This window comes from Pinus tabuliformis, chromosome 7, assembly GCF_031772625.1.
Source record: "Pinus tabuliformis cultivar Carrire ecotype Pingquan chromosome 7, CPIR1, whole genome shotgun sequence".
NCBI lineage: Eukaryota > Viridiplantae > Streptophyta > Pinopsida > Pinales > Pinaceae > Pinus > Pinus tabuliformis.
Window position 1 is genome coordinate 534,518,391 of NC_142293.1, and position 26,653 is coordinate 534,545,043.

The following is a 26,653-nucleotide window of genomic DNA, read 5'->3' on the forward strand; positions in this document are numbered from 1 at the left end:
GGAAAGAATCAATGAAGCATCAGATGAAGGAAGTGACAATATAGAAGAACCAGAAAAGACTCCATCAAGGTATGTTCAGAAAAACCATCCAGAATCTCAAATTCTAGGTGGTAAGGAATCTGGAATACAAACTAGAAGAACTCTTGTTGGAACTGCCAGTCATCTAGCCTTACTATCCATAATTGAACCACAAAATGTAAATCAAGCTAGCAAAGATGAATGTTGGGTTAATGCTATGCATGAAGAACTTGACTAGATAGAAAAGAATCACACTTGGGAATTAGTTCCTAGACCTCATGATAAGAATGTAATTGGGACAAAATGGGTTTTTAAAAATAAACTAAACGAGAATGGAGAAGTAATTAGAAATAAAGCAAGACTCGTTTGCAAAGGTTATGCTCAACAAGAAGGAATAGACTTTGAAGAAACATTTGCTCCTGTAGCCAAACTTGAAGCCATAAGAATGTTTCTTGCCTTTTCAAGCTTTCGTAATTTCAAAGTCTATCAAATGGATGTTAAATCTACATTTCTTAATGGGGACCTAGAAGAAGAAGTCTATATTGAACAACCTGAAGGGTTTATTCTAGGTAATGATGAAAAACTTGTTTGCAAACTCAAGAAGGCATTATATGGGCTAAAACAAGCCCCTCGTGCATGGTATTATCGCCTTGACAAATATCTTCAACAACAAGGCTTCACTAAGGGGTCTACAGATAGAAACCTATATATAAAGGTGGATGATGGTAAACTTTTAATTGTTATTGTTTATGTGGATGACATCATCTTTGGTAGTAATGAAGAATCCATGAGTCAAAGGTTTGCTTCTATCATGCAGCAAGAATTTGAAATGTCTTTACTTGGTGAACTAACATACTTTCTTGGTTTACAAGTTCAACAAGCAAAGAATGGCATATTCCTCTCACAAACAAAGTACCTTAAGCAAATTCTAAAGAAATATGGAATGGAAGATTGTAAACCGGTCTGCACACCCATGGTGACAAGATGTAGTCTCAATTCACATGATGATTCTCCCGTAGTCAACCAACCAGAATACAGATCCATGATCAGAAGTCTACTTTATCTTGCAGGAACAAGACCAGATATCATGCATGCAGTTGGGATTGTTGGACGATTTCAGGCCAATCCAAAGGAAACTCATCTTCAAGTAGTCAAAAGAATCTTCAAATATCTACAAGGCACTCAAGACCTTGGTTTATGGTATCCCAAAGATGCAGATCTTACTCTTCATGCTTATACAGATGCAGATTGGGCAGGAAATGTGGATGATAGAAAAAGTACTAGTGGAGGAGCATTCTATATGGGGCCCCACTTGGTATCATGGTTCAACAAGAAACAAAGCTCAATTGCTTTATCTACTGCAGAAGCAGAATATGTAGTTGTTGCATCATGCTGCACACAACTTCTCTAGATGATGCAAACATTGCAAGATATTCAAATCAACTGTTCTCCACCCATTTCCATTCTATGTGATAATACAAGTGCAATTAGTATTTCAAAAAATCTGGTTATGCACTCCAAGACCAAGCATATTTCAATTAAATATCATTTTCTAAGAGAGCAAGTGCTTGAACAAAAGATTAAATTGGAATATGTTCCCTCAAAAGAACAAGTTGTTGATATTTTTACAAAACCTCTTTCACACGAGGCATTTGAATATCTCAGACAGAAATTAGGAATGGTCTCTACTTCATCACTCAGTTGATTATTCATGTTCAAGGGGAGTAATACATATGTGACTTGATAAATCCCATGGTTTTTTTCATTTTCACACTGTTTATACTACTGATAGTGTCTCTGGTGTAGTCATAATACACAGGTACAGACAGAACAGACTCAGGGGAGCTGAAGATGTGAAATTTTAGTGTTTCACTTTTTGTACGTGGATCCTATAAAGAAAAGTCATGTGTATACGCGAGTTCTGAATTGAACAATCGCGTATATATTGGTATGATGAAGAAATAAGATCAAATTTTGCTTGTTGGTGCTGGAATTGGTTTGCAGAGATGGCACAAGTTCAGGGGGGAGCATTTGCTTCAAATAATGCATTGTTGGCATTATGTTTACTTAATAATATTTATCAATAGGGTGTTTTTGTTGATGGTAGTGTCAGATGCCTATGGTGCAAATCATATATGGTGTATGATAGTTGATGACTATCATGGTCTTATTGAGGTCTTTGGTCTTGGTTATAAATGTCTTATCTATCATTTGATGTAAAGGTCATGTAAAGACGTATGATGTAATCATTATAAAATTCAGTCATGTATGGACTATCAGAAACAACATTTGATTCTTCATACCTGGGGTTCCTTGCTTTCTATGAAGAGTCGGCCATTTCCTTGATGACCTGCATTACCTGTCATTCCTTTGATCATTGAAGATGTCCCTGGAATGATTGTTATCATCATCAAGTGATGTGTCCCTGCCATTCGACACTCCTTCGCATAATGGCCGAACTAGTTATCTCCCTTTCCTTCCACCCTGAGATCCGGTCTTCCAATGAAGTGATCTTTTGGTAGGCCATATTCCGCTGCGCCATTCTGATAATATTCTCTGCTTCGACTTCACCCTTGGTGAATTTGAAGAGGGATGAGGAATCCACTGATCCTTTTGTCCTTTCCCAACTGTCTTCGGTGATTGCTCTTTCACTCTTGCTTGGGCATTGTCTTCACCTCAGCTCTGATACCATGTATGAGCAGGAAGTAGAAGTCGATTGCTATAAGCACCGCCGAGACCGAATACATAGCTACAAGTATGATCTCGTGTGAAGCTGCATGGTTGCAGAAGCGCTTAAGTGAGTTGTTTGTACACATGATGAATACCACTATGATTCTTTGTGACAACTAGAGGGGGGATTCGATTATTGAGGAATCCCGTATTTGATGATTGCTCCAACAGATAGACATCAGACACTGCCTTATCTGCGATATGGTAACTCGATGAGCGAGGAGGCTCCATCGCATTGAGACTGATGTACAGGTCGCAGACATTTTGTCAAAGCCCCGAGGAAAGGTCAAATCTGTGACTTTCCCTAACGACTTGGAGTCGTTGAGAGACCTTTTATAAGGGTCCTCCATGTTGCATGCATTGAGCTCTGGAAGCTCTGGGGGACTTGGGGTACTTACTGGAGCAACATACGACCATAGGGCGACTCACCCTCGCCTAGTGGTGCACTATGAATAGGATGATTAGTTCTTCTGTGGGCCAGGATGATTAGTTCTCCCGTGGCAACTGTGGAACAGGATGATTAGTTCTCCTGTGGGCCGGGATGATTAGTTCTCCCGTGGCAACTATGGAACAACATGATTAGTTCTCCTGTGGGCCAGGATGATTTGTTCTCCATGGCGACTGTGGAACAAGATGATTAGTTCTCCTGTGGGCCAGGATGATTAGTTCTCTGTGGCATCCACTGACAGGATGATTCGTTCTCCTATGGACAGGATGATTAATTCTCCTGTCGAGGCATCCTACCCATGCAGTCTGGGACTCATGGGAAGTACCTCTCATATGATCAATGAGCAGGGAAATGAGGCTAGGGACCATAGTAGTACTATCGATGGATGCATCGCTGTATCTACCGTACTCCCTATGCTATGATGACCTCCATTGATCTGGGATCAATGGAACTGATCTAGGATCAGTATGAGTGGTTTGAGACACTCTCTTGTGACATTGATCTGGGATCAGTATGAGTGGTTTGAGACACTCTCTTGTGATATTGATCTAAAATCAATAAAACTGACTTCGGGTCAATAAGAGTGATGTGACACACTCTCTTCAAATGAAACTAACTCCAGGTCAATAGAGAATGGTATGAGACATTCTCAATCAATTCTTCTTCTTCATGGTTCAATAGAGCAGTGCAATGCAGAGCTCAGCAGATCAAAGTAGAGCAGAGCAAAGCAGATCTCAGCAGATCAGAGCAGAGCAGTACAGGGCACTAATGGCAGAGATAGTATAGTCGGACATATGGATCAACAGATGGAGTTCTCCTTAGTTGAGAGGGAGTGTTAAAATTGGAAACTAGGGCCAAACCCCATGTGGGTTATCTTATTTATGGCAGCTGATATTTTTCTTGGATCCCTCTCATCGAGAGGTATAGGATTGATCTAAAGATCATCCGATTCCGATAAGTATTCATGGAGTTATGAATTTATTTCCGCTATAAGACAATTCATCAAGGTCGGCCAGCAACCAAATAAACCCCACATGTGCTCAACGTTTTATTATAAATAGAGGTGGCCTTCAAGTCATTTCAACACACTTGGGATCTCTTCCTCTCTCTACTTGTCTTTGGGTTTTAGTAGGTGGAGAAATCCTAAGGAATAACGTTGCCTTGATCTAGAGGGAAGAAAGCCTGGAAAAGACGGAAAAGTCAGAAAAGTCGGAACTGTTGGAAAAGCCGGAAAAGCCGGAAATGTCGAACCTGCCGGAAAAGCTGGAAACACCGGAAAAGCCGGAAATGCCGGAAAAGCCGGAAATGTCGGAAGAGCCGGAAACGCCAGAACTACCAGAAAAGCCGGAATTGCCAAAAAAGCCGGAATTACCAGAAAAGCCGAAACTGCCAGAAAAGACGGAAAAGCCAGAAAAGTCGAAAAAGCCGGAAAAGTCGAAACTGTTGGAAAAGCCGAAAAAGCCTGAAATGCCAGAAAAGCCGAAACTATGAGAAAAGCCGGAAATCTCAGAATTGTTGGAACTGCCGGAAAAGCCAGAACTGTCGGCACTGCGGGAACAGCCGGGAACAACCGAAACTGCCAAGAACAACCGGAACTGCCAGAACTGCCGGGAACAGCCGGAATTGCCAGAACTACCGGGAACTGCCAAAACAGCCGGAGCATTTGTCTCCGAAGAAGGGCAGCATGCAAGGGACGGCTAACTAACATTGGAACAGTTGTATGGTACTTAGCAGCAAATACACCAAGCATGCAATGTTACAGCTAGCATGCAAGGGACAACTAGCATGCAACAACAAGCATGCTAAGGACAACAAGCATGCAAGGGACAACAAGCAAGCAAGGTGCAGTCAACACATAGGTCAAGATGGCAACATGGTGTAGCAATGGCACATAATGCAGTACAGTGATGGGTACAGTCATGATTAATGAAGTGTGATGAGACGCAGCATAGTGATGATGTTAAAATTGGCAACTAGGGCCAAATTGTAATATCCCGTTTCCGGGGTATCCCTCAAACCCAAGCAAACTCCAACCAAACACGTCCAAATGATATAGTAACCGGGAAACTCACAGTGATAAAAATAACAGTGGTACAACATATAATAATGTGAACATGAAATATAAGCAGATACTCAAGAAATGCAGAGAGAAATGCTAAGCCATTTTATTATACTGAGTAATGGAATGAGTACAGGAGGTGGTCAAAAAGATGGCACCTCGACTTGCACAAGGCAAGTGAAGAAATACACTTAGAATAGCAAAGGAATGGCCTCCCTCTGAACTGCGTCCAAGCTGTTGGAGAACTGCTGTGCTGCTGCTACTACTGGAAATCAAATGAGGATTTGGGGCTGTTCCCCTCCTCAGAAAATGTTGAAACTCTGGAATCAGACTCTACTCAAGAAACCTAGAAAAACCAAGAAAGCTTTTATGAAATAGCCGACCCCCGAGAATCACCCCCTTGGGGATCTACGTTGTCCCTCAAGGCTCTGCGCTGCCACTGAATAGAATCCACCAAAACTCAGCCCGAAACTCTGCCAAAATCCTCCAATATGCAAGAGTTTATCCCTTGCTCAATCTCCCAGCTCTAATCCTCCACAAAACCCCCAATCTGGAGCTCCCACCAAAAGAGTTGCGTCCCTCTCTCCCAAGACTACGCAGTCCTCAAATGCTCAGCTCCTCCACAATGCCAAAGATCAATCCTACTGCAAAAGACTGTTGGAACTACCTTGCCCGAGTAGGCACTCGAAGTCCCCCGGGGCTAAGGGTGAGATCTCCGAACGAAGACACTCAATGCACTAAACAGTGCTGCAGACAGGCTAAACAGCCAGCATGCCCCAAGTCGAAGTGACTGGCTCAAATGCACATAACGAATGAAAAAATGAGGAGGCTCCCCTCTCCTTTATAGCGTTGGCCTCTCTCAATCCCAAGGCCCACCTCCTCCAACGCAGTCCCTCTCTTGCCACGTGTTCCTTTCCATCTGCGCAGTCCCTCCAAGTGTTTGCGTGGGCCCCATCTCTGCGTGGTCCTTTGGCCCCCCTTGGCTCCCCTTTAAGTCACAACATTGTGCTACTAGGGTGTGACTTTATTCTAAAGGTGAGTTATGTCCCCCTTTTCCTCACCTTTTTATTTATAAATAACTATAGAAGGAAAAACTGAGCAAAATCGAATATTCCAATTAGCCATGGCTAATTAGGAATATTACAGTATCCCCCGGCAAAATGTTGCTTGTCCTCAAGGACAAGCAACTGAAGTGATGGATGCTACAAAATTTTCGCACTCTCCCAAGTGGCATCCTCATCCGGTAAATTCTTCCACCTCACCAAGAATTTCCGTACCATCCTGCTCCGCAGCTGCCTCTCCCTGGTATCAATAATAGCCTCTAGCTGCAACACCAAATGCCCCTCATCATCCGTGGATGGTAGCTCATCTGTCACTGTCACATGCTGCCCCAATACCTTTTTCAGGCATGATACATGAAAGACGTTATGAATATTGCTGCCTTAGGGCAGCTCTAACTCATACGCAACCTGTCCAATCCTGCGTATCACCCTGTATGCCCCATAAAAGCGGGGCTTGAGCTTCTCAGCCCCCTTCTGCTTTAGTGACGACTATCGGTATGGCTATAACCGTAAGTAGACCAAGTCCCCTACCTCACACTGTCTCTCCACCCGACCCCTGTCGGCATACAGCTTCTGTTGGTTCTGTGCTGTAGCCATATTATCCTTGAGATCTCGAAGAATATCCTGACTCTCTTGGATCCAAATCTTGGCTCTCGGAGCCTTGCTAGCACCAAACATCACGTCAACAAAAGATAAGGGATGATATCCATACAAAGCATAGAATGGTGACATACCAATGGACATGTGATGTGTAGTGTTGTAGCAGTACTCCCCCAGATGCAGCCACTTCAGCCATGCTCGTTGCTGCCCACTGACATAGTTATGCAAGTAGCCCTCCAGCCACTTGTTAACTATCTCTGTCTGTCCGTCCGTCTGTGGGTGATAACTGGTACTCGGTGTCAACTCTGTCCCCACCAACCGGAAAAGCTCCTGCCAAAATCCGCCCATGAAACGGTTGTCCCTATCACTAGTGATGGTCTTGGGAAGACCATGTAACCTGAAGATCTCTCTGAAGAACAGCTCGGCCACCTGTGCTGCTGTGTAGTGTGCGGATATGGCGAAAAAGTGAGTACTTCATCAGTCAATCAACGACGACAAAGATGCAATCCTTGCTCTGTACCATGGGCAACCCTGTGATGAAGTCCATTGAAATACACTCCCATTTCCCCTCCAAAATGGGAAGAGGCTGCAATAATCCTGCGGGATGGCTCATCTCCCCCTTGTTCCTCTGGCAAACGTCGCACTCCTGGACATGCTGGAGTACGTCCTCCTTGAGGCCTTTCTATGAGAACCTCTCTCTAATGGCCCTGTAGGTTTTGGTAAACCCCTGATGGCCTGCCAATGGTGAATCATGTGACGCCTGAAGTATCTTCTTCTTGAGCTGAGATCTCTCAATCAAGAAGATCCGGTCCCTGTAGTAGATGATCTCATCGACCACCCTGTACTTGTCATCCGCCACCTGCCCATCCAGAACCTCACATGCAAATCTGTCCTTGGAGTACTCTACTAAGAGTTGAGCCCTCCAGTCTGCGTTCAAGCTCATAAGAGACAACGTGGCTGGTCAACGTGAAAGGGCATCTGCTACCACGTTGTTCTTACCCTTGACATACTCAATGTCAAAGTCATACGCTTGGATCTTACTAATCCACTTCTGCTGCCTCTCCTATAGCTGCTTCTGCTCCAAAAAGAACCTGAGGTTGTTGTGATCAGTCCTCACCCTAAACCTGTTGCCCACTAAATACTGTCGGTACTTGGCCAATGCATGCATGATGGCCAGCATCTCCTTGTCATATATAGAATACAACCTCTCGTGCGGAAGGAGCTTCCGGCTCTCAAAGGCTATAGGGTGACCTCCCTGCATCAACACTGCGCCAATCCCCTCTCCCGACGCATCACACTCCCGAACAAATGGCTACGTAAAATCCGGCAATGCAAGCACTAGGCAGTTGCTCATAACCTCCTTGAGCCTGTCAAAGGCTCGCTGCGCTGTATCCGACCAACTGAATGCCCCCTTCCTTGTCAGATCTGTCAGGGGTGCAGCAAGCTGTGAGAAACTCTTGACGAACTTCCGGTAGTAAGTACAAATGCCAATGAATCCTCGAAGTTCTGTCACGTTTCTCGGCTCCGGCCAATCTCTGATGGCCCTGATCTTCTCCTCGTGGACCCTCACTCCGTCCACCCCTATGATGTGTCCCAAGTATAACATCTCCGTCAATCCAAACTCACACTTGGAGAGTTTGGCATAGAAATGCTGCTCCTTCAAGATGCACAATACTGTCTCAATGTGCTGGAGATGCTCCTCCCAAGTCCTGTTGTAAATGAGGATATCATCAAAGAACACCAACACAAACTTCCTTAAGTGACTGCGGAAGATGTGATTCATGCAAGACTAGAATGTAGCTGGGGCATTGGTTAGCCCAAAGGGCATCACCAAAAACTCAAAGTGCCCATAGTGACACCTGAAGGCGGTCTTGGGAATGTCCTGCTCCCTCACGCGAATCTGATGGTACCCAGATCTCAAATCAATCTTTGAGAAGAACCGTGCTCCTCTCAACTCATCCATCAACTCATCGATCCTAGGTATGGGGTACCTGTTCTTCAGTGTCTTCTTGTTCAGGGCCCTGTAGTCAATGCACATCCTCAATGTGTCGTCCTTCTTCTTCACCAACACCATGGAAGAAGCAAAAGGACTCGTGCTCAGCCGAATGTGCCCAAGAGCTAGCAACTCCTAAATGGCCCGCTCGATCTCATCCCAATAGACCTTAGGGTGCCTATAGGGGGTAGTAATCACTGCCTGTATGCCCTGCTCAAGCTCAATGGTGTGCTCAAACCCCCGGTCCAGTGGCTGTCCCGACGGAATCTCCCCAAATACTGTGGCATACCAGTCAAGGATGGACTGTATCTCTAGGTGCACTGTCTACCCTGTAGTCCCTGTCTCTGATGCACGCAGCTCTACTGCCCACTCTATGTCTCCCTTCCGGAAGACTGCCTCCATCCGATGAGCCGAAACAGTCTGAGGCGAATATGTGTGCTGTCCCCGTATCTTCTCATGCCTCCCTGTCTTCTCATCATCCCACTCCATCTCTAGGGCCTTCCAATCTGTCGTGACCTTCCCTAGAGTGATAAGCCACTGAACACCCAGTACTATGTTGGTGTCCGGAATATTGACCACGAAAAAGTGGTCAATCAGTGTGTAGGTGCCCATCGTCACTGATAACTCTGGGACATAACGAGCACACACCATGGTCTGATCTCCTGGGACCAAAACTGAGAATCCATCGAAGCTCTCTGTCTGTATACCTCTCCGCTCAACCATTTGTGCATCGATGAAGTTGTGGGTTGCCCCACTGTCAACCAAAATTGATATTCGTTGGCCACGTACTGTCCCCTGTACGCGTAGCGTCAAATACTTGGGAACTCCTTGCAATGCTGCAAGGGCTCCTCCGGTAGGTGCAAAAGCTGCACCACCTGCTGCTGGTGGTGGAGGCGGCGAGGGACCCTGCACGGCATGACTATCTCCTACCTCCACATCATCCTCCCTATCCTCTTCCCCGCTACTCTCGGAGAAGACCTCAATAAAGTGTGCTTTGCCAACAACACATCTATGTCCTGGCGCCCACGGCTCCTGACAGGTAAAGCACAACCCCTTCTTCTTCAACTCCCTCCTGGCGTCATCATCAATCTGTGCTCGTCCTGGATTCCCTTTCGGAGGCGGAATCCTCACGTCTTTCCCCTTAGGCTGGAAAGCCTGTCTCTGGGGGTAAGGTGTCCGAGTCTTGGGTAAGGCATCCTGCAAGTCCTGGGTCCTGCTGATAGCATCCTGGAGTGTGACTGGTCTAGTGGACCTGACTAGACCCCGAAGTGGCTCTGCTAACCCCTCAACAAATATGTAGATCCTCCGTGTTGTGGATAGATCTAGCACCATCACTGAAATCCTCAAGAAGTCTACAATGTAGGTCTCTGGGCTCCCTGTCTGCTTGAGCCTTGTCAGCTCAACAAAGTGTTGTTCCGGATCCCTCCGGTCAAACCTTTCCATCAATCTCCTAGTAAACTCAGCATATGTCGTCACTGAGGAATATCCGAGTGTAACTATCCCATGGAACCACCAATCCTGGGCCTCAACATCCAAATGTTAATGTTGCCACCTTGATGGCCTCTGCCTCCGACATCTGATTACGCTGGAAATAGATGTCCAGCTTCTCCACCCAAGACCTTGCCGAACTGTTTGATGAACCATCAAACGTAGGCAAGTGGAATCTACTAGTTGTGCAGTAGGTGTCTCCATAGTGATAATGCCGGTGTCCACTGTGATGGTCGTGGGGTCTACTATCCCACTGGAGCTTAACAAAGTCTCTGAATGAGAGAGCGTCCCTGAACTCCTGCCCATAGGCCTGGTACTCTGCAAAATAATCGCCCATGTGACCGGGCTCTGCCTCCTGCTGGGCTCCAGCCCTCGTGTCTGCTCCTAGAAAAGTGGGCATGGTAGAGCATGTAGGGGCATGTGAGGCCATTTGCTGAGTATTATCACACTGAGTGGCACCCTGCTCTGGAAAATGGTGGGATGTACCCGATCCCTCACCCACCTCAAAAACCCGCGGGTTCTCACGCTATCTAGCCTCCACTGCTATGAATCTCTGCCCCATCACCTTGATCTACCTCGACAGATCCTGCAGTGATTTGAGGAGCATGTCTGCAAATCTCTTCCTGTCCTCGTCTGCCATTGGATCCTCCTGCTCTGCGTCCACCACAGGCTCCTCCTGTCCTGCATCCACCACAGGCTCCTCCTGTGCGTCAACCACTGGAACACAGTCTCCCTCTCCGTAGGTGTTCTCCAACCTACGCCCAGTGTCTCTGTATCTCCTACCTCTGTAACAGATGTAGGGCTTTTCCCCCGGTGTCATAGATTGCTAGCTCCATAGGCTAAGCCAAATCTATGCTCTGATACCACTGTAATATCTCGTTTCCGGGATATCCCTCAAACCCAAGCAAACTCCAACAAACACATCCAAATGATATGGTAACCGGGAAACTCACAGTGATAAAAATAACAGTGGTACAACATATAATAATGTGAACATGAAATATAAGCAGATACTCAAGAAATGCAGAGAGAAATGTTAAGCCATTTTATTATACTGAGTAATGGAATGAGTACAGGAGGTGGTCAAAAAGATGACACCTCGACTTGCACAAGGCAAGTGAAGAAATACACTCAGAATAGCAAAGGAATGGCCTCCCTCTGAATTGCGTCCAAGCTGCTGAAGAACTGTTGTGCTATTGCTACTACTGAAAATCAAATGAGGATTTGGGGCTATTCCCCTCTTCAGAAAATGCTAAAACTCTGGAATCAGACTCTACTCAAGAAACCCAGAAAAACCCAGAAAGCTTTTATGAAATAGCCAACCCCCGAGAATCACCCCCTTGGGGATCTACGCTGTCCCTCAAGGCTCTGCGCTGCCACTGAATAGAATACACCAAAACTCAGCCTGAAACTCTGCCAAAATACTCCAATATGCAAGAGTTGATCCCTTGCCCAATCTCCTAGCTCTAATCCTCCACAAAACCCCCAATCCGGAACTCCCACCAAAAGAGCTGTGTCCCTCTCTCCCAAGACTACGCAGTCCTCAAATGCTCAGCTCCTCCACAACGCCAAAGATCAATCCTACTGCAAAGGACTACTGGAACTACCTTGCCTGAGTAGGCACTCGAAGTCCCCCAGGGCTAAGGTTGAGATCTCCGAACGGAGACACTCAATGCATTAAACAGTGCTGCAGACAGGCTAAACAGCCAACGTGCTCCAAGTCGAAGTGACTAGCTCAAATGCACATAATCGAATGACAAAATGAGGAGGCTCCCCTCTCCTTTATAGCATTGGCCTCTCTCAATCCCAAGGCCCACCTCCTCAAACGCAGTCCCTCTCTTGCCACATGTTCCTTTCCATCTGCGCAGTCCCTCCAAGTGTCTGCATGGGCCCCATCTCTGCGTGGTCCTTTGGCCCCCCTTGGCTCCCCTCTAAGTCACAACATTGTGCTACTAGAGAGCGACTTTATTCTAAAGGTGAGTTATGTCCCCCTTTTCCTCACCTTTTTATTTATAAATAACTATAGAAGGCAAAATTGAGCAAAATCGAATATTCCAATTAGCCATGGCTAATTAGGAATATTACACAAATTCCATGTGTATCACCTTATTTGTGATTACTGATATTTTTCCTAGATTCCTCTCATCGAGAGGTGTAGGATTGATCTAAAGATCATCCGATTTCGATAAGTATTTATGGAGATATGAATTTATTTTGATTATGGAAAAATTATCAATATTGGCCAACAATTTATGTAGGCTTAGAAGCCCAACAGTCATGTCTATTCAACCTCAACGTTTTGCATATAAATACAAGGAGCTCTTTTCTTCATTTGGACACTTCACTCTCACACACATCTCTCTCTCTCTCTCCTGCGCAGAATGAGTCTCTCTCTCTCTCACACATGTGGATGAAAAGGAAGTCATCCTAGGGCAAAAAGGACGTAGAAACAGGACAGCAAGTATCTTTGACTAGCATTGACCCTCCAAGGAGTGCAGATTAGGTGTGGTTGCCTCTCCTAGGCAGGCCGCAATTTTTGGCACAGAAATTGAGGTGATCTGACCTCATATTTGACCGGTATTGACTGCCCTAGTTTAGGGCTGCAGTCAACTTCAGAAATCTGCACTTTGACTGAACTTTTGGGGCTATTCTAGGGCTGCTTCTTCAAGCTGTTCAAGGGCAAGTTGACTGGAAAATGACCAAGCATATTGGAGGTCAATTTTCACTCATTTGACTAAGTTTGACTTTGCTGATCTAGGGTTTGCTGCTGCTAATATAAAATTTCAGAAATCAGATTTTGTACTATTTCTCTCTGCTGAACTATTTAAGATAAAAGAAGATTTGATCAAAGGGTTTCCCCATATCGGGGTTTGTCCCTGGCTAGCCGCCACATCTTGTGTCTCTTGTCTTGGCTTGTTTTCTGTTGATCGTTTAATGTTCTATCTGCACTTTACTTTATGCACATGTGATTGCTAATATGTGGATAATATTAAAGAAAATAAATAAACTGCTCTAAGCATAGAACATACCATAATTTAACATGGTATCGGAGCTGAGGTGAAGACAAAGCCCAAGCAAAAGCAAGAGCAATCACCGAAGAGAAGGTTGGCAAGGCTATCTGAAAGAAATAATGGGGTCCTCAACACACTTCCCTGCTGAAGACAAACTCCATGAGAAGTCTGACTACCACGGATGGAAGATGTCTCTCAATCTAACATTAGAAGAACATGAAGTGTTGGACCATGTGAGAGGCAGAATTGTTGAGCCTCCATCAAGTGCATCCGCTACTGCTAGGAACAAATGGACCAAGGGAGAAGTCAAAGCAAGGAAGATCATCCGGGACTCTATCAACAAGAGCTTGGTGGCCTATGTTTCCGACCTGAACACCTCCAAGGAAATTTACGATAGACTGGTGAGTTTATTTAAAGTTAATGATGCAAATCAAGTCTTGTTTCTTAGAAATAAGCTGAAGGAAATTATGAAGGGCAAAGATGAGAGTATGCAAACATATTTCTTACTCTATCTACTACTGCTCCCCCGGACTCGCTGGGAAATTGGCTTATTGATAGTGGTGCCTCAAGGCACTTCACTGGTTACAAAGAAGCTCTCCATGATCTGATAGAGAAGGAAACCAACCTAGAAATTGTTCTTGGAGATAATACAAAATATCCCGTGAAAGGCGTTGGAAATGTCACTCTTCAATTGAATCAGGGAAATACAATTCATCTACAAGATGTGTTATATGTACCTGATCTCAAAAAGAACTTAGTGTCCATTTCGGCAATGGAAGACAAAGGCTACAAGGTGACCTTCAGCGATGGTAAGGTACGTGTATGGAAAAAGAATATTAAAGATGCTTTCACTCTTGGGTTTCGAGTTGATTCATTATATCAAGTCGGAGGAAGTCCGCTAGGTGTCATGTCTTGTGACACAACTCTTCAGTCCAAACTATGGCATCGGAGGTTTGCTCACCTTCATTATAAAGCTCTACCCGATGTAAGAAAGATGGTGACAGGGATGCCCGAATTCCAAGTAGAACAAGAAGGTGTATGTCCGGGATGTGCCAAAGGAAAGCTCAAAAGGGGACCATTCCCCTCAAGCCAAAGCAAGACCTCCGATATATTGCAGTTGGTTCACTCAGACATATCAGGTATGATGCCTGTGAACTCCTTGGGAGGATATTCATATTATCTCACTTTTACAGATGATTATTCTCGCAAGTCTTGGATATACTTCTTGAAAAAGAAGGATGAAGTGTTCTCCTGGTTTCGACACTTCAAAGCCTTGATCGAAAATCAAACCGAGAAGAAGATCAAGATCTTAAGAACTGATAATGGGACTGAATATGAATCCAATGAGTTTCATGACTTTTGTAAAGAGGCTGGCATTAAGAGGGAGACTACTACACCATATACTCCTGAGCAAAATGGTGTGGCAGAAAGGAAGAATCGCACAATTGTGGAAGTTGTTCGTGCTATGCTCCATGATCAAAGACTTCCGAAGTTTCTATGGGCCGAAGCTGCAAACACCACCGTATATGTACAAAACCGATGCCCTCATCAAGCATTAGGTTCCAAGACTACCGAAGAAATGTTCACTGGTAAGAAACCTGACGTATCTCATTTTAGAATTTTTGGAAGCCCTGTATATTTTCATGTACCAAAGGAGAAAAGAAATAAATTGGGTGCATCTGGAAAGAAAGGAATCTTCGTGGGCTATAGCGAAAATACTAAGGGCTACAGAATCTATGTGGCTGGTCAAAGGGAAGTAGAAATTAGCCATGACGTCACCTTTGATGAAGATATGGCTCTTAGCAAAGTAGACAATCTTCCTACTCAAAGAGGATCTAAAGAAGCTGACACCAGGGAACCAAAGGAAAAGGAAGAAGAGACGATGGCCGATGTGGAAGAACCTATGGATCCTATTGATCCCCCTCTGCCTGAGCCTTCCTCTTCTAGGAAGAGGCCTTCATGGCTTAGGGGGACACTTGATGATGCTGAAGGACACATTGCACCCCGAGGAACCTTCCGTGAAAGTAAGAAGCCGAACAGGTATCAGGGATACCTGACCATCATGAGCACGATCATCCAAAATGAGCCTTCATCATTCACTGATGTCGTCAAGCATCAAGTATGGAAGGATGCTATGACCGAAGAATATGATTCCATCATGAAAAACGATGTTTGGGATGTGGTTCCCCAACCTCTGAACAAAGTTGTTGTCACCTCAAAATGGCTTTACAAGATAAAGCATGCAGTTGATGGAAGTGCAGAAAAATATAAGGCTCATTTTGTCACTTGTGGCTTCTCCCAGAAGCAGGGTATAGACTATGATGAAATATTTGCACCTGTTGCCCGATATACCACCATCCGCTCCATCATAGCCCTTGCTGCTTCGCAAGGATGGAGTCTACATTAGATGGATGTCAAGAGTGCATTCTTACATGGTTCGATCAAAGAGGAAGTCTATGTGGAGCAACCCAAAGGATTTGAGATTCATGATCGAGAATCTCATGTGTGCAGGTTGAAGAAGGCCCTCTATGGGCTGAAGCAAGCACCCCGAGTGTGGTATGAGAGGATCGATAGCTACTTGATCAAGCTGGGATTCACTAGGAGTGAAGCCAACCCTAACCTTTACTTTAAGGTTGAAGATGACAAGCCTCTCATACTGGTGCTTTATGTTGACGACCTCTTTCTAACAGGATCAGACCCTCTCATTCACAAATGTAAGAGGGAGTTGGCTTCTGAGCTCGAGATGAAAGACCTAAGACTTATGCACTACTTCCTAGGACTAGAACTCTAGCAAAAGCCAGGGGAGATTTTTCTATCTCAAGGAAAATATGTGGTGAAGATATTGGAAAGATTTGGTATGGTGGACTGCAAGCCCGTAACTACCCCAATGGAACTTGACTTCAAGAAGTTAAGCGGTAGTGCTGTTGGACCTGTGTTACGAAATGCTACCGAGTATCGTCAACTCGTCGGAGCATTGATGTTCTTGGTGAACTCCCGTCCGGATATATGCTTTGCAGTCAACACATTGAGTCAACATATGGTTGAACCTCACCACATACATTGGATTGGTGCCAAGAATCTGTTGAGATATCTTCATGGCACAATTACTCATGGGTTAAGATACACTGTCGGAAATGTGAGACTACTTGGATATATTGATGCTGATTGGGCAGGCAGTGTGGTGGACTGTAAGAGCACCTCCGGGTGCTGTTTCTCTTTGGGATTTGCCTCGATATCCTGGATGAGCAGGAAGCAGAAGTTGGTAGCTTTGAGCACTGCCGAGGCAGAGTACATTGCTGCCAGTATGGCCTCCTACGAGGCAATCTGGTTGCGAAAGCTCTTCAGTGAGTTGTTTGGATTTACATTGGATACCACCGTGATCCTGTGTGACAACCAGAGCGGGATTCGTTTATTAGAGAATCCTATATTCCATGAGTGCTCCAAGCATATCGATATCAGGTACCACTATATTCGAGATATGGTGCAACGAGGAGCAATAAGGCTCTAACATATCGGTACAGATGAACAGGTCACCGACATTCTAACAAGGCCCCTAGGAAAGGTCAAATTCCTGACTTTCCGAGAACGACTTGGTGTCATTCAGAGACCCTCTGATGAGGGTCGAGTATGATGTATTGAGCTTTGGGAGCTCCAGGGGGGCGACTCTCCATCCCCTGGTGGTGCACTATGTACAGGGTAAAGTTTCAACCTTCCCCTTTGACACCCCGTGGCGACTATGGCACAGGATGATTCGTTCTCCTATGGGCCAAGATGATTTGTTCTACATGGCGACTGTGGCACAGGATGATTCGTTCTCCTGTGGGCCAGGATGATTCGTTCTCCGTGGCAACTGTGGAACAGGATGATTCGTTCTCCTGTGGGCCAGGATGATTCATTCTCCGTGGCGACTGTGGAACAGGATGATTCGTTCTCCGTGGCATACACTGACAGGATGATTCGTTCTCCTGTGGACAGGATGATTCGTTCTCCTGTCGAGGCATCCTACCCATGCAGTTTGGGACTCATGGGAAGTACCTCTCATCTGATCAATGAGCAGGGAAATGAGGATAGGGACCATAGTAGTACTATCAATGGACGCATCATTGTATCTACCGTACTCCCTATGTTAGGATGACCTCCATTAATGTGGGATTAATGATACTGATATGGGATCAGTGAGAGTGATACACACTCTAAGACTGACTTTGGGTCAGTGGAGGATGGTATGATACATCCTCGATCATTTCTTCTTCTTCATAGTTCAAGCAAGAGCCGAGCAGAGCAAAGCAAAACAGAACAGGGTAGAGCAGGGGACAAGCTGTACAGGGTTGTGCATTTGATGGATGAATAGTAGCAACAATCAGATGGATTGCTGATGGAGTTCTCCCTAGTTGAGAGGGAGTGTTAAAATTGGCAACTAGGGCCAAACTCCATGTGGATCACCTTATTTGTGATTACTGATATTTTTCCTAGATTCCTCTCAACGAGAGGTGTAGGATTGATCTAAAGATCATCCGATTCCGATAAGTATTTATGGAGATATGAATATCTTTTGATTATGGAAAAATTATCAAAGTTGGCCAGCAACTTATGTAGGCTCAAAAGCCCAACAATCATGTCTATTCAACCTCAACGTTTTGCATATAAATACAACGAGCTCTTTTCCTCATTTGGACACTTCACTCTCACACACCTCTCTCTCTCCTGCACAAAAAGAGTCTCTCTCTCTCTCACACGTGTGGATGAAAAGGAAGTCATCCTAGGGCAAAAAGGATGCAGAAACAGGACAGCAAGCATCTTTGACCAGTGTTGACCCTCCAAGGAGTGCGAATTAGGTGTGGTTGCCCCTCCTAGGCAGGGCACAATTTTTGGCACAAAAATCGAGGCGATCTGACCTCAAATTTGACCAGTATTGACTGCCCTAGGTTAGGGTTCCAGTCAACTTCAGAAATCTGCACTTTGACTGAGCTTTTGGGGTTGTTCTAGGGCTGCTTCTTCAGGCTGTTCAAAGGCAAGTTGACTGGAAAATGACCAAGCATATTGGAGGTCAATTTTCACTCATTTGACTAAATTTGACTTTGTTGATCTAGGGTTTGCTGCTGTTGATATAAAATTTCAGAAATCAGATTTTGTACTATTTCTCTCTGCTGAACTATTGAAGATAAAAGAAGATTTGGTCAAAGGGTTTCCCCATATTGGGGTTTGTCCCTGGCTAGCCACCACATCTTGTGTCTCTTGTCTTGGCTTGTTTTCTGTTGATCATTTAATGTTCTATCTGCACTTTACTTTATGCACATGTGTTTGCTAATCTGTGGATAATATTAAAGAAAATAAGTAAAATTGCTCTAAACATAGAACATACCATAATTTAACACTATTGTAGTCAAGTCCTTCTGGATATGTGATGTAATTTGTAACCCCATTGTGTTTGGGAAGTTGATGCAATAATGATGTCAAATATGTAAACCCATTGTGATTGAATGATTGATGTAAGTTTGAGTCCTTGGTGAACAAGTCATATGAGTCATAGAGTCATGTACTTCATTGTACAACCATTAGAAACTTCAGCGTGTGCTCAAGGAGAGCATGACTAGTGTTCATACTCAGCAGTACAGATACAAAAGTCTTCATTCAACATTTGGTCAGCCCTTTGCCCTTGATGTCAAAGGGGGAGAGTAGCTTGGTGTTTGGAGAGTAGCGTGGTTTGGTGCTTGGCTTGATGTGTTCTATAGGTATTTACAAGTTGTGGTAACCTAACACCAAAGTGGTTACCATCAAGTCCAAAGGGAGAGATTGTTGGAATTATGAATTATGTGTTGTCCTTGATGGCAGCCTACTTTTTGAAAATGTAAACTGGATGTGACGAAGTGTTTTACAGATGTGACAGAGTGTTTTGGCAAAGGCATAACAGTTCAAAGGCAAAGATATGATAAAGTTGAAAGTTCAAGAAGTATATGCGGGTTTTTTTAAGAAAATCCACGTACACACACGAGTATGAAGTAGCAAAGGCGCGTATAGTTTTTGCACCATGGTATTCTAAATACCAAGGGTCCTTACCATGGTATTGCAATGTGGTATTAAGCCTAGTAACAGATAATTTGATCCCGTCTAAGAAAACCATCGGCTTGAGTATGGTTTTGACCTGTGGTATTGAAAAAGGTTAAGCTATATAAGGTGATGAAGATCAAAGTGGTAAAAAAGTGTGTGCAATGTGTGCAAGTGATGGAAATCTTATGAATTGTTAGATCTAAAGCAAATATGCATGTTATGGGCTTGTTGACCACTCTATGTCAATGACCCCGTAGTTGTACAACCCTTTTTTTGCAAAAGGGATCTATCATGTTTGAGTGATCGCATCATTCAAATTTCATCAACAGTAGGCAGTTTGTTAAAGGTGTAAACCCATTTTGCATGGTTATAATGTAAATGATCTTAGTAAGACCATCATGTATGTAACAACCTAGGTAAGCATAGTATTTTGATGACAACTTCTACCTTAGGAGGTTTTTTGTCTCACTTATTCATCTGTGTCTCTAGATACAAATGATCGGCAGAGTTTTTCCCTCCAACCTCACCCCAAAGCTAGGCTGGATTTTGTTGTCAAGATATTAAGTGAGTCCTATTGTTTTTTATCGAATTTTTGTAAAAGTAATTTGGGAATAATCCTATTTAATTGGCTAGATTATTTTATTACAGCTTACTTGATCTACTAGATCATATCTTGTGTTGCAGAAATCAGTAAATGTTGAGGGTCTATCACGAATGGGTATTTCCCTTGCATGTATTGAATTGTAAAAGCTTCATGTAAAATTATTTAGTTCATGGTCCCTCATAATTAGACACCATGGCTAAGAATTAGAGGGTTGGAAAAATAATTAACTCCTCATAAGTCAATTAATTAAATTTTCTAGAAAAATTAAATTAAAATCCTAAGCCAAAAAATTAATTAATTTTGTGTCCTAAGAGTACATATGGGTAATTAATCCAACTTATTGTACTTATCTATGTTTGACAATGTAGGCTTAGTCACCCTCTCGGGACTAGTACCTTAAACATTAATGGAGGGTTATGTGTATAAATACACCATCCTCCTCATTTATAAATCTATCACTAAAGTTGTCATGTGATAAAATGCCTAAGGGCAATCTTACTTGTAGCACTCCTCTCTTGAGTACTAGTGTTTGGACAGTGATCTTCTTTCTTTGGTGTTGGGTTTCTCTTGCAAGCCTCATGGTATGGGTTCATCTCTGTTGGCATCTTTATTAAAGTGCTGTTATATTTTTCTGCTATACTGGATTAGGATTTATGGGAGTTCACCATAGATTCCCTATCTATGATCTCAACACTTGTGTATCGGTGATGTGAATATCAAGAAGGGGTGCTAGAAGAAGTTAAGTTCAGTATGAAGTGCTAGTTGTTACATGCTAGAAGTTATGTTTTTGTGTGCACAATGGCTAAAGTGACACACACATTTTGCAACACATGTACATTAGTGTGTTTAATTAAGTAGACGAGATGACCAAATAAGATGTAGACAAGCCTATGTTATGTTTCTGTGACTATGTGTAGTAAGTGGAAATGATAGTGCATAGGGAGTACATAAGATGATGGATCAAGTCTATTTTTTGTTAAAGTTGCCTGTGTTCACTGTGTTGTTGCCATCGTCATTGTTGTTACTGTCATCCTTGTAATAAAATTATCACTCTTTTCGTCTCATGATTATGATTTTGTGGAATGTTATTTTGTTGTTATCCTTGAATTCTGCCAACATCGTATCAGTATACTAATGCAATAAATAGCATTAGAGTTGTCCTTGTATTTCAAGGACCACTAGTTATTCAAATAAGAAAGAGGGTCCTTTTGTAAGCACAATAATAATGATAACATGTTCTGAAAAATTAAATTTACAATATACTGTACAGACATGTGAAAATGAAAAAGAAAACATATTTTTTTTTAAAGACAAACAGAGCATTCTATCCTTGGCTCCCATATCACTATGACCTTATAAGGAGTCTGACAACCAAACAATAGGGTATAATATTTACCTCATCCTCATCTTGAGTTTCAACCTCAAGATCCGAGGAAGGGAAACCCACACAGAGGAGAGCATATCCCTACAATCAAAATTTCCAGGAATACAGTTATCAAATTAACATAATCTCCAAAAAGGAAAAAATAAACAAATAAAAATCTGAAATAATTATGAAATTAAATTAAATTTCACTCAACAGAAACAGTGCAAAAGCCTCTCAACCAATCTAACATAAAAAAATAAAAAAACTATATTTGTTAAAAAAACCTCACCACACATTTTTATCCATATCAAGTGAGGAAAAAGTTTTTTCCTTGAAAAATATGCTTCTGTTAATCAGAAAATTCATCACCTTACAAACTTATGCCTTCCCCTAAACCCTAAGGGGCCAAGAGGGATATGCACACCGTAGTGGAAACAAGCGGACAACCTCACTAAGTAATCTAGAGTCTAAACCATCAGTCAGGAAGCTTTACGAACACAAACAAAACTGAACCACCTCGTGTGCAAAAACTAAAAAAATACTAAAATTAGGAATTGCACTCAAAGTCTCATTGTCCAACGTCTTTATACAAAATTAAGCCCTTAATGGATGCCAAGTGATGAAATATTTGAATATTATCAAATTATACTATAGGTTGAATTGATGAATGTACGTTAGTTAAATATAATACTATCATAGTGTTGGAACAACTGCCAAATTTCTATGAAACTAGTAGCAAGGCACTGAATCAAGTATTTAATAGGGCTCTCAATGAAGTTTTTAATTGAAATCACTTATAATGAATATCTGATATCCATTGGGACTTGTTGCCACGCAATCTAGCAGGGGTCCTAGGAGGGGTACCTAAGGGACAATTACTATACCAAATGACAACAATGGGACAAAGACCCACTGTCACCTCAGTCAATATCCCCTGCTCTTTACGGATTTTCACCGATGGGACGAGTCCCGCTTTGAAGGAAATTACTAGAATAATAGGGTCAATGGCTAGGCATGGTGTGCTTTCCAAAGCCCATTCAAAGGAGAAGACTCAAATAATGGTTTGGTTGCTTCAAAAGCAAGATAATGACACTCCAAGAAAAGCTTATGAGGAGGGAATCAAAACCTAGAGAATTGTAATGGTGGAAGAGTTTAGATGCACCTCGGATCGAGATTCCCAAGATGTACTAGGACCACTCAACAAGCTCTTCAAAAACATGCAATTGCTTCTATGATAAGTGTTGCTTAACATGAGAGACCTAGGTTTTTAGAATTGATCATGAAAGGGACAACCTCCTAGGAGGATCCTAGGCCAAGGTAGGACTAAGAAAGGGTTGAAAAAGATCAAGCTTTGATGAAAGACAACCCTCAAGGAAGGCTTTCACTATGACGTTAAAGATAGTGCTTCAAAATCTGAGCTAGGGCTTAATTTTTCTCACAAATGAACGGTTTAAATGATGTGAAATTATGAGGATCCCTAGGAGAGACAACAACGTAGAACTTGATCCAAACAGATTTGCAAAATCAGCTCTTGCAAGGATTTCCCATGATACCCTAGCAAGGTCGTCCAAGTGAGAGACCGGAAATTAGAGGAAGGAAAAATGGCTTAAAAGAAGGGTGACCACCAAGGAACTCGACTAGTGCCTAGATCATTGGGAGTATGGAGTCATGGGTGCTTATAGTAGGCTAAATTGACCTTCAAGGAGGCTAAAAGAGAAAGCCTTAACTACTGATTTCAACAATTACCTTCGTTATCATTAATTAATGGAGTTTCATGGAGAAATTATGACAATCTTCCACTAGTAACATTCATTTTATACCATCAATGAGTAACACATGCAAAACCTCCCAAAATCACAATTTCGCACCATATGAAGTAAATTTGGGCATAAACCTTCACTATGAGAAAGAATTTCATGCATTAGACATTTACATAAAGATATTCAACAAGAAAAGGCACTTACTAGACAATATGATGTATATCCATCCATCAATAACACATATAAGCTCCAAAGAGATAGCAATATATCCAAACATGAAAGTGCATCCCAAAAACATCCAAATTCTCTCCAAAAATTGCAGGTAGAAAATCCTCTAATGAGACTAGCGAAATACCAAGTCTCGTGAGTTTATAAATGAGGCTCACCTTCTATTTATATGAGCCTTTAGGGATTCAATTTAATCTAATTGGCCTAATAAGCCCCTAAAAACAACTTTAATGTGCAAAATAACATTTCAATTGGTGACAAGCCAACCAAATAGCTCAAAAGTACTCAACAAGCCTACCTAATGAGGCCGAAATGATAGAATAATGGTGCAAAAGGGTCATTAGAAGGCCTAGATCAATCCTCCATCAACGAAAATTTTAAGGATGGAAAATTTTCTTGAAGTTTAAAAACATTGGCGAATCTCACTAATCCCTAATATGCAAACTATAAAATGTTTATTGATATATTTGTAAAATTATTCAAATTTATAATGATTTTATATATAGTCTCTATATAATGTTGGCAATTTTTAAGGTAAAATAATTTTATATTCTAAAATTTGGGCAAATCATCTTTTATAAAAATTGGAAATTGGCGAATCTTTTTTGTGGAAAAATCATGGAAAATTAGCCCACTGGGCGAACATTAGCCCCTAAAATTTTCCATGTCCTCCATGTGCCAAGATGAAGAGGAGGGCTCTCATAATGATGACCAAGGCGTTGGCCCCTTGGTTTCCAAGCAAAACATTTGTGGTGCCTATTAGCACTCAAACCAGTAGGGGACCTAAAGGCGTTCCTAAGAGGGAAACTGCTAGGTTAAGGGCAACGATGGAGGCTTAGCCCACTGTCACCACAGCTAAGTCTCCCTGCTCTTTACGGACTTTCACCGATGGGAGGAGTCTCGGTAGTGTAGGGATCACTTGTAAAGTATATGTCAATGGATGTGTGAGAAGTGACCCTGAAAACCCTTTCCTAAGGATGGAGTGAAGAATGGAACTTGCTTGCTCTTTAAGCAAGGGACTTGGTCCACCAAGGTTATGGGATGCCAATTGGAGGGTTGAGGGAGAAAAGATAGGCTTATAAGCAAGTTTCTCAATACCTATAATCCTTCGGAAACTTGGATTCCCAAATGGTCCTTGACAAATAATCTTTATTGAGAAGTGGGATCACACGGGGCCAAGTGGACCCAACCCAGTTTCAGGGATGGAAAGCAGCAACCAATGATGTTACCATCCTGGACAAGGCGAAGGGAAAGGACCAAACAAGAATATATACTTCAAAAGGTTGAATTGATCCTGTGAGGTCTAGCCTTGGAGATGCCTAGGCAAAATTCAATCCTAGAGCTAGGGCTTGGGATTCCTGAAGATTCCACTATTAAAATTGCCTCAAATTTGGAGGAGAGGGAGGGGACCCATCAACGCAATAGCTTGTAGGAGATCGAAGTTTTTCCTTGGGTCAATTCCTGTGAAATTGATGCCCGATGTGACCCTTGAGGGCTAGACCTAGGAAAAAATTGATAAAAGGTGAAAAAGGTGAAGGGGGGGACCACCCTTTTTAGGGACCAGTACCTAATTCACTTGGGGATATGGAGTGAAGGATGATGATGAGTAAGAACTTGGTTTCTTGATCAAGGAGGCCCAGAAAGCCAGCTTCATCCAATGTTGAGAGAAAGAAAAGAAAAGTGACCTTCAAGCATTTATATTTCAAAGTAAACGATGTGAGCTTATCGAGACAAATAATCTCAGGACATTTTGTTCATATAACATTGGCCCATACATTAAATTAGCTAAAACATGCTCAATTCCACATTTCAATCATGCAGTAACTAGCCCTAATTTTAGCAGTATGCAACAACAAAAATAATAACATCAAAATTTACTTACGACGTTATAGAGTATATCCAACCAACATTTCGTTTACAAGACAAAGCTACAAGACAAGATAAGTATCCCAAATCCATACGGTCACAATTCATCCATCTCCAAAAAATATCCACCAAGGAGAAAATGTGAAGTTCTCTAGGATTAAAGAGATCCCAAGTCAAGTGATGATACAAATGAGTGTATCTAACATCAATATATAGCCTCCTAAGGAGTTCGAATTAGCCTATGGGCCTACATTAGCCCCTAATGATAAAATAATGTGCAAATAAAACCCCTAATGGTGACAATCCCACCAAACTAGCTCACAAGTGTAAAAATAAGCCTCACAAGGGGCCAAATAATAATATGTACATGTCGTAGGGCCCTCCAAAGGCATAATAATATGCAAAAGTGTCATATTGAGGAATAAATTCCTCGGAATATGATAGACAAGGGGGTGGCCCCTTGTTCTCCAAGTAGTAAACCTATGGTGCTCCAAGTGGGTCTGAGGGCACATAAATGACCCCATGGGTTTCCATATGAATTGGAGATGCCTGTAGATCCTCTACAAGGGCCCAAGTGGTGGAATGAATGTTGTCATGACATCGTACAACTCCTGGGACACTTGCCAAGAGTGTCGGGCTCCTATGAGGGTCTGCTGGGCATAATGTACCAAGCATATCACCATCATCCTAGAAGCAAAACGCTAGTAATATCTGAGCATCCATGAAGATTCGTGGAGTGTTGTCTGCTGCTATGGATGCCAATGGCTCTCTATGCACACCCTATATGTGCCAATGTAGATCTCTAGGGGATAGGATCCCATATAGGGAGATCAAATACAAATGGATACCATCTGTAATCCTGCATAAGATCCAATGCGTCACCTAGGCTTCCAGTACAACCAGTCATTAAAATAATCAGTAAAAGAGCTTCCAAATCATGGATAATAACGTGGGCACTTCATAATGGCATGCCCTTCCGTAATGGGCTTTGGCATGTGCTAATGTGTCCAAGTTCCAAAGAGGATTAGCCAAGTACCTTATTAGGTGGTTTCAGCCCTTGAAGGGGATAGTATGTCCAAAGCCCATCCCTCTAATGGGGGTAGCAAGTAACAAATAAGTGGAATGGAATAGGGAATGAGAGGGGCAATCCTGGGCCACATAGTGGGGCATAGGGCTAGCTAGATAAGGAGAAGCTCACACCTAGGTATGTAATGTGTAGGAGGGAGCAATCGTGGTACATGAGTTGCCCCGGCCTTGATTTTTCCACCCTTCTTTATATGCCCTTTTCCTTTTATGAATTTCTTTAATTAACTGCTCAAGGCTCAAAGGACAAGAGCATGGTATGTAAGATATAGCAATGATTACCCCCTTTA

General features: G+C 42.9%; 1 protein-coding gene across 2 annotated transcripts in view; it reads right to left on the bottom strand.

Annotated features, from left to right (window-relative positions):
* The window catches only part of FDC2 (2Fe-2S ferredoxin-like superfamily protein), a 267,848-nt gene that overhangs the window by 110,789 nt on the left and 130,406 nt on the right, over positions 1–26,653 (bottom strand). The window contains exon 4 of one of the 2 annotated variants that reach the window (XM_089456046.1): positions 21,457–21,525. The exons of the other annotated variant lie outside the window; for it this stretch is intronic. Within the exon in view, the coding sequence (XP_089312172.1) occupies positions 21,457–21,525 (69 nt within the window). The remainder of the gene's footprint in view (positions 1–21,456; positions 21,526–26,653) is intronic. 2 annotated transcript variants of the gene reach the window in all.